This window comes from Lithobates pipiens, unplaced genomic scaffold (assembly GCF_037356315.1).
Source record: "Lithobates pipiens isolate NorthernLeopardFrog02 unplaced genomic scaffold, aLitPip1_a1.2 Scaffold_18, whole genome shotgun sequence".
NCBI classification, from domain to species: Eukaryota; Metazoa; Chordata; class Amphibia; order Anura; family Ranidae; genus Lithobates; species Lithobates pipiens.
Window position 1 is genome coordinate 459,676,167 of NW_027507758.1, and position 12,693 is coordinate 459,688,859.

General features: G+C 42.1%; 1 protein-coding gene across 1 annotated transcript in view; it reads left to right on the plus strand.

The window, feature by feature from the left end:
• The window catches only part of GYG1 (glycogenin 1), a gene marked incomplete in the record, with an annotated part of 42,930 nt that overhangs the window by 25,613 nt on the left and 4,624 nt on the right, over nt 1-12,693 (plus strand). The window contains 1 exon segment of the mRNA XM_077488255.1: nt 5,254-5,380. Coding sequence (XP_077344381.1) covers nt 5,254-5,380 — 127 coding nt within the window.

Genomic DNA, 12,693 nt, shown 5'->3' on the forward strand with positions numbered 1-12,693 from the left:
GGAACAGATCTTGACTAGAGCAACTGACCTGAAGCGGGCATGTTTCAAATGTCTGTTTTAGGCATGGAAAGAACTGAAGTTGGGTTGATCTTGCAGGTAACTACCATTTTCAGAAGCCAGCAGTAGCAACCTTGAGGTTTTTTTGAGAACAGGCTTTTATAAAATACTGAGGGGACGTGGCCAAATGACTGTAGTGCCTGCAAACTTGTGCTTAAAAAAAAAAAAAAGCTGTAAAGCTTGTGCAGAAATTGTAGCCCTGCTTTTATAACCTACTTTTTTGTATGTACTGTGTAAGGGTTTTTATTTTTTTATTCTCATAAGGAATAGATTATAAGCATAGTTTCAGATGTGTTATAAACTGTATATGCTTTAAGAAAATATGACTATTACCTTTGACATTGTTTGTTTGATTCAACAGTACCACTCAATTAATGTGCACAGGAGGCATGGCAGCAGTCAGTCTGGGGGTTGGGTGTAAAATTAGCAGATTTAAATACACTAACAAACCATACTCTTACTCACACTATAATTGGTTGCATCAATTTTTTTATTAAAGGCTTTACATCAGATCTTAACCTAACAGCCCTCCATCTATTGCAAAACATAGTCCCATGAGGATTGCAAAGCTGACAGTTGCAAGCATGACTCCTGAAGGCAGAAGCATGATGGGACTTGTAGTTTCACAACAGCTGGAGGGCTACCAGTTTAGACAGCTGTTTAACATTAATGAAAGCTGTCATTTTAACAACTTCAGCCCCAGAAGCATTTATCCACTTCCTGACAGGCCATATTGTGATGCGATACTGCGTCACTTTAACTGACAACTGCACAGTTGTGCAACACTGTGCCCAAATGTCCCTTTTCACACAAATGGAGTTTCTTTTGTTAGTGTTTCTTGTGTGTGCTTCTTCCCCCCTCCCCAGTCAGAACAAATATTTGCCTTGTGTACATCCTGTTCTGTCACTGCAGGGAACCTGCTCATTGGCTCCCCCACTGGCGGCACGGTCTCAAGTTTCTCTCTGCCGTATCTGTACGTTGGCATGGGGAAACAACCAAGCCTTGCTGTGAGGCCAGAAATTGGACTTCACATGACTTAAGTAATGGGACTGTAGCTTAGCCAAATGGCAGGACACAGCATATTGCTAGGGACAAAAATGCCGCATTGCCATTAACTTAACTTGAGTGTTGCTGGCAAGCAAATGGCTAAAACAAAATTAATCCAGCAGGCCTTAAAGGTACGGCTATAGTAGGGTATAGTGTTTAGTTGACAAACGGATGTTGAAATGAGGGAGATTGATGAAAATGGGACAAATTCCCAACCTGGAAAGTGGATCTAGGGCTTAAGCTGCCCAATATCAGGCAGGCCCAATCCAAGATACAATTTTGTACAACAGTGCAGATATGGCTATATAAGACACCTAGTCATAATGTCCCCCCAAAAATGTTCAGTAACCAAGACTGCAATGTTTATCCTCATGACACAGGAAGCGCCCTCGTGGTTAATGGAATACAATCAAATACTTGAGAAACTTTAATGTTATGTCACCGGGACCAGATGGCTTGCATCTGAAGGTCCTTAAGGAACTCTGTCAAATGTTTGCCAGACAATTGTTCCTAATTTTTAGTTTGACTGGAACCAGCTGTCTGACAAAAATCCAATGTAGCACTATATTTAAAGGGCCAAGATCCCTGGGAACTATAGACCAGTTGGCCTAACCTCAGTTTGTTAACTCTTGGAGGGGATATATGTATAGTTTTGCAAGTAATTGAGATGGATTCATGAAGACTTGTTCTTGCCAAACCAACCTATTAACCACCTAATGAGGTCAGCTGGCATCTAGATGAAGGCCTGTGGTGTATTGATTTTTAAAAGGCATTCATTTGATTGTACAATAAATGTTAATGGGGAACTAAGGTCTGTTGGCATGGACCAGGGGTGAGTACATGGATTGAAAACTGGTTGCAGGGGGCATGCAGAAGGTGGTGGAGTACTCAGTATGGTCTGGTGTAGAAAATTGGTCCCCAAGGGTTCTCTTTTAGGATTAATCCTATTAATTCATAACATTTCTGAGCCGTTTATCCCATCTTTCAATCTCAGTATTTGCAGACTATGCTAAGCAGGGCAAAATTCTACACAGGGTGTGTAAACCTTGCAAGAACAAAACAAATGGGGTGTGCAACTACATGACAAATGGGGTTTAATGCAATCTGCTCACTAGGAGAACCACTGGGGGAATTTAGGATGGAGAAAAGGACACAGGTCATAGTAGGTGATGAGCTCAGCATTGGCATGCATTAAAGGAATCACTGTAGAGATTAAAAAAGTCTCCCCACTTGACAAGACTCATCCAGCCACACCTGGAATATGCCATCCAGTTCTGGACACCAGTCCTCAAAAGGGATGTGCTGGGGCTGGCCCAGAGAAGGGCACCAAAGCTAATAAAGGGACTGGAGGATCTCTGCTATAGGGAAAGACTGCAAGCACTGAAATTCTCTCTGGAGAAGATGCTTGAGGGCATATGATTTCAATATACAAATGCTGTACTGGTGACCCCAAAATGGGGATAAAGCTCTTCCGTACAAGGGATTTTAAAGACCTGCGGCCATTCACTAAAATTAAAAGCGGATTAACCTTGAACTTTGTAGAGAGTTCTTTACTGTTAGAGCGGTAAGGATGTGGCATACTCTTCCACAAGCAGTAGTTTCAGCAGGGTGCATTGATTAAAAAAAAAATATCTTAGATGGGCACCTTGACCACCATACAGGAATATGTAATGTAAAGATAAATCGCACTTGGGGTATAGTTGTATCTCAAGAAGAGAAAAAAACCCAAGTACAAATGGTTTATTATGGAATTGCTGAATTTCACCAATGACCAATTTTATCTACAGAAGGATTTGGTCAATTTTGTTTATGGTCAAATGGGAGGAGGATACTAGCCCTATGGGCAAGATGAACATCCCCCCCCCTAGTCCTTTAGCACGGCAGTTTGGATTAACTACATTCCTTTATGGAGGGCTTTAACAATATAATTGTTAACCTTGAGGCAAGCACTAGTTTAATTTCTTAGATTTACAAATTGGGATTGGAGGACAAATTGGCTACTAACACGTATATTAAATCTATGAATAGAAGTTATTTTATTCCACTGATTGGTTCCATGTAACCAATTTATACAGCTACGCCTCTATCGTAATCCTAAATATTGCAACAATTATGACAGATCTTGACAGTGTTTTATGGTGAAGGGGTACCCTGGCCCACAACTTATTTGGAGTTGTCCAGAGCAAGAGATGGGGGGGGGGGGGGGGGGGGAGAGACCCTCATATGATTAAACCCCAACCAAGACAGAATAAAGACATTAGGTGGTCTGTCTTTACTTCTCACAGCATGAGCAGATTAGAAAGATAATCCACAAACTTTGGGACTTAAAAAAAGTGTATATTAAGCCCCCTTCCAGAAAGGGCTGGGATATAGTTGTGCTCTTTACAAATCTAGATTTCTCAATGTAATCCCCCAATTTTTTTCATTTAGTTGGATACTTTCCTTGTGAAAGAAAATGCCCGGTCTGTCGTTCTAACCTAGTGGGGCAATAAATCCTGCCTTTTTCACTTTCCAGTGACCAATACAGTATCCAATTAAACAAACCATTTTTGTCACATGTGCCCTTGGTACAGACAGTATGTGGGCAGTACCGCTCAGTTTTCAACCAGTCAATGAACATTTTCCAAAAGGTTTTGGTCTGTTTCTAAACACTATACCTTACACGATCAAAGAAATCCACATGGTGATCGATAAATGTTCCCCCTTGGAGGGGTGGTTCTAGGATGAAAACCCAATGGATTGGAGTTGAGGAGGTGTTATGCCTTGTATGGCATAAATGTTGAGTGGGACACCAATGCATTTGTCAATACTTAGAAAGTGCAGTGATTCGGCACAGGTCTCTAACCCCAGACATCACTTATGACAAAATGTGTTGGGTATCCGATGCCTTTGCAGGATTCTGTTTTTGTTAACCGTAAGTAATGTTGGATATCCTGGGACTGATGGTTATTACAAGAGCCTATGTTTCCACATGTGAGTGATAATGTTATGTTAAACATAGCATGTGGTTTTACACAAGCCATTTCTTTTATGCACATGGTTGATATTGCATCACAAGCCAATTTTAAGTGCTAGGATGGCTATCCAATTAAAGAGGCGTTTGATGTGGTACTGCTAGGGATGATGACCCTTTGGAGGAGAGACCCCATTTTGATTGGATACTCTTGTATACATTAAGCAAGTTGGGCTCCATACCTCGGGTATAGGGTGTCCTTCTGGTAAGTGCAGTTTTGCCCCCTCTTAGTGATGGTAAGCACTGATGGGACTCCCTGAAGATGGTCGTGGGGCAAATCTAAAGAGGAACCGAACTTATTTTGTATGCTGTATTTTAACTTTAAAACTCCTGTGCTGCACTGATTTGATTTCAGTTACATCTTTGTCTCAATGTGCTAGCTGCTATTTAGGGCTCTGAGCACAATATACTTATGGATAATAAGCTACAAGCACACTTGGTGTGTGGTAAATACTATATGAAACGCACTGCGCTAAGATCGAAGATGTATTTGTCAATTCATCCAGCCCCCAAACATCCCAAGCCTGCTGCCCTTCATTGTTGGACATATCTCACATCATATGTTGCATCACATTGGTCAGATCTATCTAAAACTGCTACCTCTAGAAGACCAACTGTCCTGAGTCCCAATATTGCTCAATGGCTCACCTATGAATCTTGTAATACAGTAGAAAATTTCTCCACTTTAGGTCCAGAGATGCAACAGGAAACTTCCAATGGGGACATCTCTAGTGGAGTCAATGCTCCAAGGGAATCCCTCACACTTGTGAGGATCCCCCCCCCAGCTCTTGGCAAGCAAAAATGTTGGGACTCCCACTCCTTTCCTGGTAGCTTCAGCAGGAAATGAGGGTGAACCTCACCAGTGGGGTCATGGCTGTGAATGCATATCCCTTCCCTATGCTAGGCAATTTGCCCTCTTTTGTGATTCACCTAGTCTTGCCTGCTTTACTGTAAAATCTAAATGTGGTTTAACAAATGACAGTGCAATGGCACTACAATGCCACTATGCATGGGATTAGGAGCCGTGGGGCTCCCAGACATCACTAAAACCTTCCCTAGGAATTTAAAAGGTATTTCTATGAATATAGATGTGGCTGTTGTACTAAAGGCAATTTTTTTTATTTTTTATTTTTTAGGTGGGGACCAAGGTTTGTTGAACACCTTTTTCAACACATGGGCAACAAAAGATATACACAAGCATCTACCTTTTCTATACAACTTAAGCAGTGTCTCTATATACTCTTATCTGCCAGCATTTAAAGCGTAAGTACTCAACTTAAACCTGATGTTAAAGCCAGAGTTTACAAAATCTGTGTGCGTCTTAAGTCTAGGAAAACCTGCATGAGTGGCCCATTGTACACTGGAAACTTGAGTAAACCTGCAAAGAGAAACTTTGCTTCCATCTGACCATACATTTTCTCTTCAGCTTTATACAGTATCTCACAAGGGAGTTCACACTTTTGTAAAATTTTATTATCTTTTTAGTTAACACTGAAGAAACTACCCTTTGCTATAATGTAAAGTGCACAGCTTGTATAACGGTGTAAACTTGCTGTCCCCTCAAAATAACTCAACACGCAGCCATTTAATGTCTAAACTGCTGGAAACGAGTACAACCCTAAGTGCATGTCCAAATTGGACCTCAAGGGCCACAAATTGATTATTTTCCCACACTGCCTTAAACCTCTTGGGCATTAAGTTCACCAGAGCTTCACAGGTTGCCACTGGAGTCCTCTTCCTCTCCATGACAACATGGATCCGGTAGATGTTTGAGACCTTGCCCTCCACCTTCCATTTGCAGATGCTCAATGTGCTTTAGGTCTAGACATGCTTGGCCAGTCCATCACCTTTATGCTCTGCTTCTTTAGCAAGGCAGTGGTCATATTGGAGTGTTTGGAGTCTTTATGTTGGCATACTGCCCTGCAGCCCAGTCTCTGAAGGGAGCGGGAGCATGCCCTGCTTCAGTATGTCACAGTACATATTTGGCATTCATGGTTCCCTCGAACTGTAGCTCTCCAGTGCTGGCAGCACTCATGCAGCCCCAGGCCATGACACTCCCACCATGCTTGACTGTAGGCAAGATGTACTTGTCTTTGTACTCCTCACCTGGTTGCCACCACACTCTCAACACATCTGAACCAAATGTTTTACCTTGGTCTCATCGGACCACAGGGCATGGTTCCAGTAATCCATGTAATTTTCGTCTGCTTTCAGCTGTGGGTTTTCTTGTGCATCTTTTTAGAAGAGGCTTCCTTGCAACCATGCAGAACAATTTAGTGTATTGTCTGAGTACTGACAAGCTGAACCCCCACCCCTTCAACCTCTGCAGCAATGCTGGCAACACATGTCTTTCCCAAAACCTCTGGATATGATGCTGAGCATGTGCACTCACCTTCTTTGGTTGACCATGAGGCCTGTTGTGAGTGGAACCTGTTCTGTTAAACCGCTGCATGGTCTTGGCCACTGTGCTGCAGCTCAGTTTCAGGGCCTTGGCAATCTTGTAACCTAGGCTATCTTTATGTAAAGCAACCTCCGTCTTTTTTTTTTTTTTATCATCCAGTTCTGTGCCATTTTGAACTTCCAGCGCCAGTATTTGAAGGCAAGGACACCATATTTAACACACCTGCTTCATTCACACCTGAGACCTTGTAACGCTAACAAGTCACATGAAACCAGCAGGAAAATGGCTAATTTGGACATTTTCACTTAGGGGTGTACTCTTGTTGCCAGTGGTTTAAACATTAATGGCTGTCTTAATTTTGAGGTGACAGCACACTTGCACTGTTATACAAGCTGTACTCTCACTACTTTGTAGCAAAGTGTCATTTCTTCAGTGTTGTGTAAAAAATATAAAACTTATAAAAGCAAGGGGTGTAATCACTCTTGTGAGATACTGTACATCAAACATCTTGCTAACAATCAGTTAAAAGCTGTATTACAAATGAGGCAATTACAGCAGTTCTCCAACGTTTTGGTTGCTGTCTTGGTTAAAGGAACTGCTAGTATTGCTTATCTCCTTACAGCTGATCTTTTCACTTTACAAGATGTCATGACTTCTGTAGTCTGAAAGCAGCCAAGTTAATAAAGTAAATGCCTTCCTCAGGTCAGACTCCAGCAAGGACTGTGCACAGCAAGTTTGTGTCATCACCAAATGTCACTTCAGATCTTCTAGGCCTAGCAATCAGTGGTGCCAAAGATCTCGCACTGCACATGCATGCCTAGGCATACTAGGAAGTGCTGCTGTCTGATGCGTTCCAGGGAAAGCTTTCAAGACTCGAGAGCACATATAACATGGCAATTTTTCACTTTGCGTTCAATGATGAAAATGAGACATTCCAAGAGTGACTGTATATAAACCGAGGAACAAAAAAAGTAATCTTTAACAGCTTGCCAGTTCTTTCAGTGTGGAGGCTGTAATGGCTTTCCCTTTTGGACTTCATGTGGGCTTTCAACTTGCGGTATGAGCTCGTTGTGATATAATGCACTTGCGCCTTTTCAGTCCATTCAGGTGGGAACAAAACTCATGGAGGCACTGCAGGTGGAGAGTTGCACAGAAACTGGTGGCAGAGTGGACATCCACACATGACCCCTGCTGAGCTAAGGCCCCCCCCCTTTCAGTGACTTTGAACACTGTCACATTCCCGTGTGACACCCTGGAAGACGTGTCATGATCATTAGGATGGCTTTTAGAAACCAAACCTTCCTATTGTTAGGGGTAGGCTTGCCTCTGGGGGACTTAGTCACAGAATTACAGCAGTGAAAATAAAATGTGGAGCTTTGAATGGGGCTCCACAGCAATGGAAGGTACTTCCTTGTGACCCTTTAATAAAGACTATGGGAATGGCTTGCCTATATTCAGCCAAAGAATGTGTATTTGGATTAGGGATGAGTTGGCGGTAGTACCAATTGAATGATGAAAGGAAGTTATTGGTGTACTTTGGGCCACTGTTTCACAGCCTCATGAAAACAGACCCCATGAACAGTGCTTGCCTGTTAGACATTTGTAACTATCAGCCACGAGAAGCCAGTCACATGAAAATTCCTTTCCAACTCACAGCAACATCAGGTTACTAGATCTTAGCACCAACTGCCAACATAAGCACAACTGAATTGGCTTCTAATCAAGTCCCCTTTAGTTCAGGCTTTCCCAGGCAAGTTAAAAATACTATGCATGCATTTAATAGACCAGTACAGTAGCTAGCTATGAAATGGGATATCTTGCGTGATCATCTTGGGTCAGGCGAAGCCTTTTTATGTTCCTAATTTCCAGGTCAGCCATTCTGATACTCAATTACTGCATTGTTGCATGTGTTCCAGCAAAAACCTGTTTTGTCAAATTATGGCCCCCACTTCTAAAGGATGACTTTAAGATTTAAAAAGTGCTGCTGCCTTCTGCATTTTTGACATTTGTTCAGTAAAAATACTCCCTATGTCCACACTTGTTACGTTTAGTTGCAGGGTTTTTTTTCTCTACACAGCTCCCAGATGCATAGGCTGTGTGTGGGGGTCACCCCAATGTATTGCACCCATCCCCCCCCCCCCACAACTGTCTTACTCCCACAGCCACTGTCAAAATTTTGAATAGCATGGCTGAGCAGGCTTTGGCCACATAGCCAGTTCATGCAGTTTCTGTGAACTACCGCCAGCCATTGCAGCTGACGGTTTGTTCTCTAACTACAAGGGTGCCTGTGAGCATGCTCTTGGGCCACTGACATCTCTGGACTTCAGTAACTGCCTGCAGGCATCAAAAGTACAAGTGCAGTGCCTTGCAAAAGTTTTCACCCCTTTGGCCTTTTGCCCATTTTGTTACATTACAGCCTTTAGGGTGTGGTGTGTGGGTTTTTTTTTTTTCTCTAAATTATGTCATGGAGCAGAACACAATCTAAGTTGGTGAAGTAAAATTGGAAACTTTTTTGCATAAACCTATTTTTCAGAAACTAATTGGCATGTATTCACCACCCCTTGTTATGAAGTCAATAGGCTCTGGTGCAACCAACTGCCTTCAGAAGTCGCATTATTGGTGAAATTGTGTCTACCTGTGTGCAATCAGTGTCACATGATCTGTAATTGCATATACACACCCTTTTTTTTTTTTTTTTTTTTGAAAGGCCCCAGAGGATGCAACACCTAAGAGGCACCACTAACCAAATGCTGCCCTGAAGACCAAGGTTTAGGTTATAAAAAAAAATCTTTGATCCCTAGGAGCACCATCAAATAAAAAAACATGGCACAACAGCAAATATGCCAAGAGATGGCCGCACACCAACTTAAACCGGGCAAGTAGGGTATTAAAGGCAGTGAAGAGACCTAAGGTAACCCTGGAGGAGCTGCAGCGTTCCACAGCAGAGACTAGGGTATCTGTACAAAGGACAAGCTGCATGCTTCATAGAGTTGCGCTTTATGGCATTGGCCAGAAGAGAGCCATTGCTCTTGCAGTTTTTGCACTAATTCCTTTTATTAGAAAATAACTTTTGGATTTTCAGCCATTTTAACAAGACAGCCTAAACTGTTTTGTATCAAATTATTCAGGCCCTTGCACTACATAGTTGCTTGTACACTGCTTTAGCTCTACCATCAGATTGAGGGCCATTTACTCTCCATGATAAACTGAAAGTCCTTATCTGGGCAGAACTGATATCGCTAAAGATACTGTTGGGAGTTCAAAAGTATTTCACAACCATTAGAATTCCATTGGCTGCAACACCATACATCAACACTGATCGATGCACAGCTGAGGTGTGTAGTAGAATGGGTGGGAGACTAGTTCCCAATCAGGACACCCACGTCAATGGCGGGTTTTGAAATCAATTGAATGCCTTGCATGATTACAGGTAAGTGAACCTGATGGGTTCTAGACATCGTTCCCTGTCGGGCTCCATCAACTCTCCTTTTTTGCCAAAGGAATCTCATGGCTGAATGTTGGTAAGAGGTCATGAATGATTGCTGCCCATATGGGACTCTATCCCTGGCCATGTTCTGTACACCAACTCAGAGGTGTTAATTACCGTTTGGTTTCTTAAGCTATAAACTGGAATCTTTTGCTGCCACAGTGATGGTTCTTCAAGAATTACTGTAGCTGTAGTTGGCACTACCAGATTTTGCTACGAAGGTCAGTGAGCAGACTGGTGCAGCTCTTTGCTTGAATTTGCAGGTAGTTTAAGGCAACTACCAGAAATGTGTTGTAAAGGCTTTATTGAATTCCCTGTATTTGGTCAGCCCACAGCAGGACTTGGGAGCAGTGTGCATCTCTGGCAGAGGGTTTTTCTGTACTTGCAGGGTGTTTTAATAATTTTGGGAAAATATTCAGACTCTGGGGAGATGAACATGTAGTTATGCTGCATGATACTTTAGAAAAACATGTTGGCCACCACCTGAACTTGTACCACTAGAACTCAGATTCTTGGAGTCTTAATCCCCTTAATCAAGTTTGTTTCTACTTTTTATCTCTAGATGGGTAAATGTTTATCATATACAATATTTGGTATACTTTAGAGCTTCTGTATCTGAGAAATCTTGTTTTTGTGGAATGTGCCTGTAGCTAGTAATGAATAGGCACTTTATTTTGTACTGGGGTTGCTGGCAGCTACTATCATTTCTGCAGACTAACTGGGATATGATCCAAGTTTGGGTGGAGGGAAGATTTCTTGCATGAATATGCAATCTGTGCTAAACCTTCTGAATTGTGCAGTCAGTATTTTTAGATGTGGGAAGGTTCTTATTCTACCAGTCCATATTTAAAATTTGTTTAAAGCCAAAGTGGTTTAGTTGGGTCACAATGGGGTCGATTCACTAAACTTTAACGCATGCAGTAACTCATGTTACTTATTTACATTATCATGCAGTAAAGTAAAATTAAACTTTTTAGCAGTAAACTATTCAAAAGGGCATGACATGTTGCAAATTAAATGCAAACCTCAGCTGAAATTTTATCAAGGCCTTTTTAAAACTTTAAAAAAGTGCGGCAATGGTGTCAATGCCATTGCTCCAGCTAGAAGTGGCCACTGTAACTTGATGAAGTGTAATACTTTTGGTTATATACACTATTACTACAAGTTAAACTTGTAAAGGAACAAACTGTTTTTAAAGAATGTCTCAAATATTCTTAGTCTCCACTATATAAACCAGGGGTGCCCAACCAGTGGCCCGGAGGCCACATGTGGCCTGTGGAGCCCTCTGATGTGGCCCATGACCTCCTGCTCTGGGGTGGCTGGCAATCTCAGAGCATCAGTGTTGTGAATGAACAGAGGCATAAGGTGCTGCTTCCTGCAAAGTGCCGCCTCCTGTCACAGGTGGAGTGATGCCAAATGCACTCTGCCCGGGGCAGTAACAGTCAGCAATACCTGAATGGAAGACTGTTATAGGTAAGTTTATTAATAAAATCTGTGTATATATGGGCATATCTGTTCAGTGGTTACTGAGCTGCTTTCAAACTGATTTGCAGGTGCAGGTTACCTGCACTGAGCCATGGACTTCTGCTATTACCTGCCAGTTTGGTGTGAACTTCAACTGCAGGATATAATAGAAGCCTATGGCAAAGTGCAGCTAACCCACAGGAAAGCCACAGGTGCACGGCACTGTGGTAAATCTCAGCGCATCGGATTGAAAGCGGCCTTAGACCCCTTTCTCGCAATCCGACATAATTAGACCCTTTATTCACCTCTATGTAGCGGCAGATGTAAAACTACTATCCGTTTACACCCGCCTACCTCCAATCTGATCCGCAAAAAGGATTGGTTCCCTTCCATCTGAGCAGATCGGATTATAGAGCCCATAGAGTAGAGTGGGCTGTGTCATTGTCCACTCTGCATAAGCAGAGTCTACTCATTGTGGCCCGCAACCAGTTATCAAGTCTCTTAAGTGGCCCTCGCTCTTCAAAAGGTTGGGCACCCCTGATATAAACCATAGACAGCAGCACAAAACTGGGCCAAAAACATAACTATTTAGTCAAGGGTACTTTAAATAGCTGTAGAAGTCCATACATGTTCAAAAACTTTATGAATATATGGCATGATCGATTTTAGTGAAGCGCAACACAGCTTCATGGCTATTTTCAGTCAACAGATTCACATGAAAGACAGCTTGGACTACCAAGCATCAGACCTTAAATTTGAGAAGGTAGTTCAAATTGCAATGTCTCCAAATACAGATTACTGTAAAAGTTTACACTTTTTTTTTTTTCAAAGACTTGATGTTATAAGGAAATTATCTTAATCCTTAACCACGGATGTGTGAAATTGCCACATGAGAAAATGCAGTAGTTAATAAATCGAATGCCGCATTATTCACTAAATTCTTAGTGAATTTAACTTTAACGACTGATTTTACTGCATTATATTTGTGCGTTTTTTTTTTTTTAATTTTATTTACCCCATAGTATTGTAGCTACCTAATGAGGCTTAAACGGGCTTTCCAAAAAGTGAACCGCTCATCTCTTCCCTGGCATTAGTAGCCTCAGAATTTTATAGTCTGCCTTCCCGATTGCAATATTGCAGGTTTTGGATTGTCACTTTGCTGTTTAGATGGGTGGGGGGTATTCCATAGCTACCTTAAGCAGGGGTCCATGCTGCTTAAAAGTG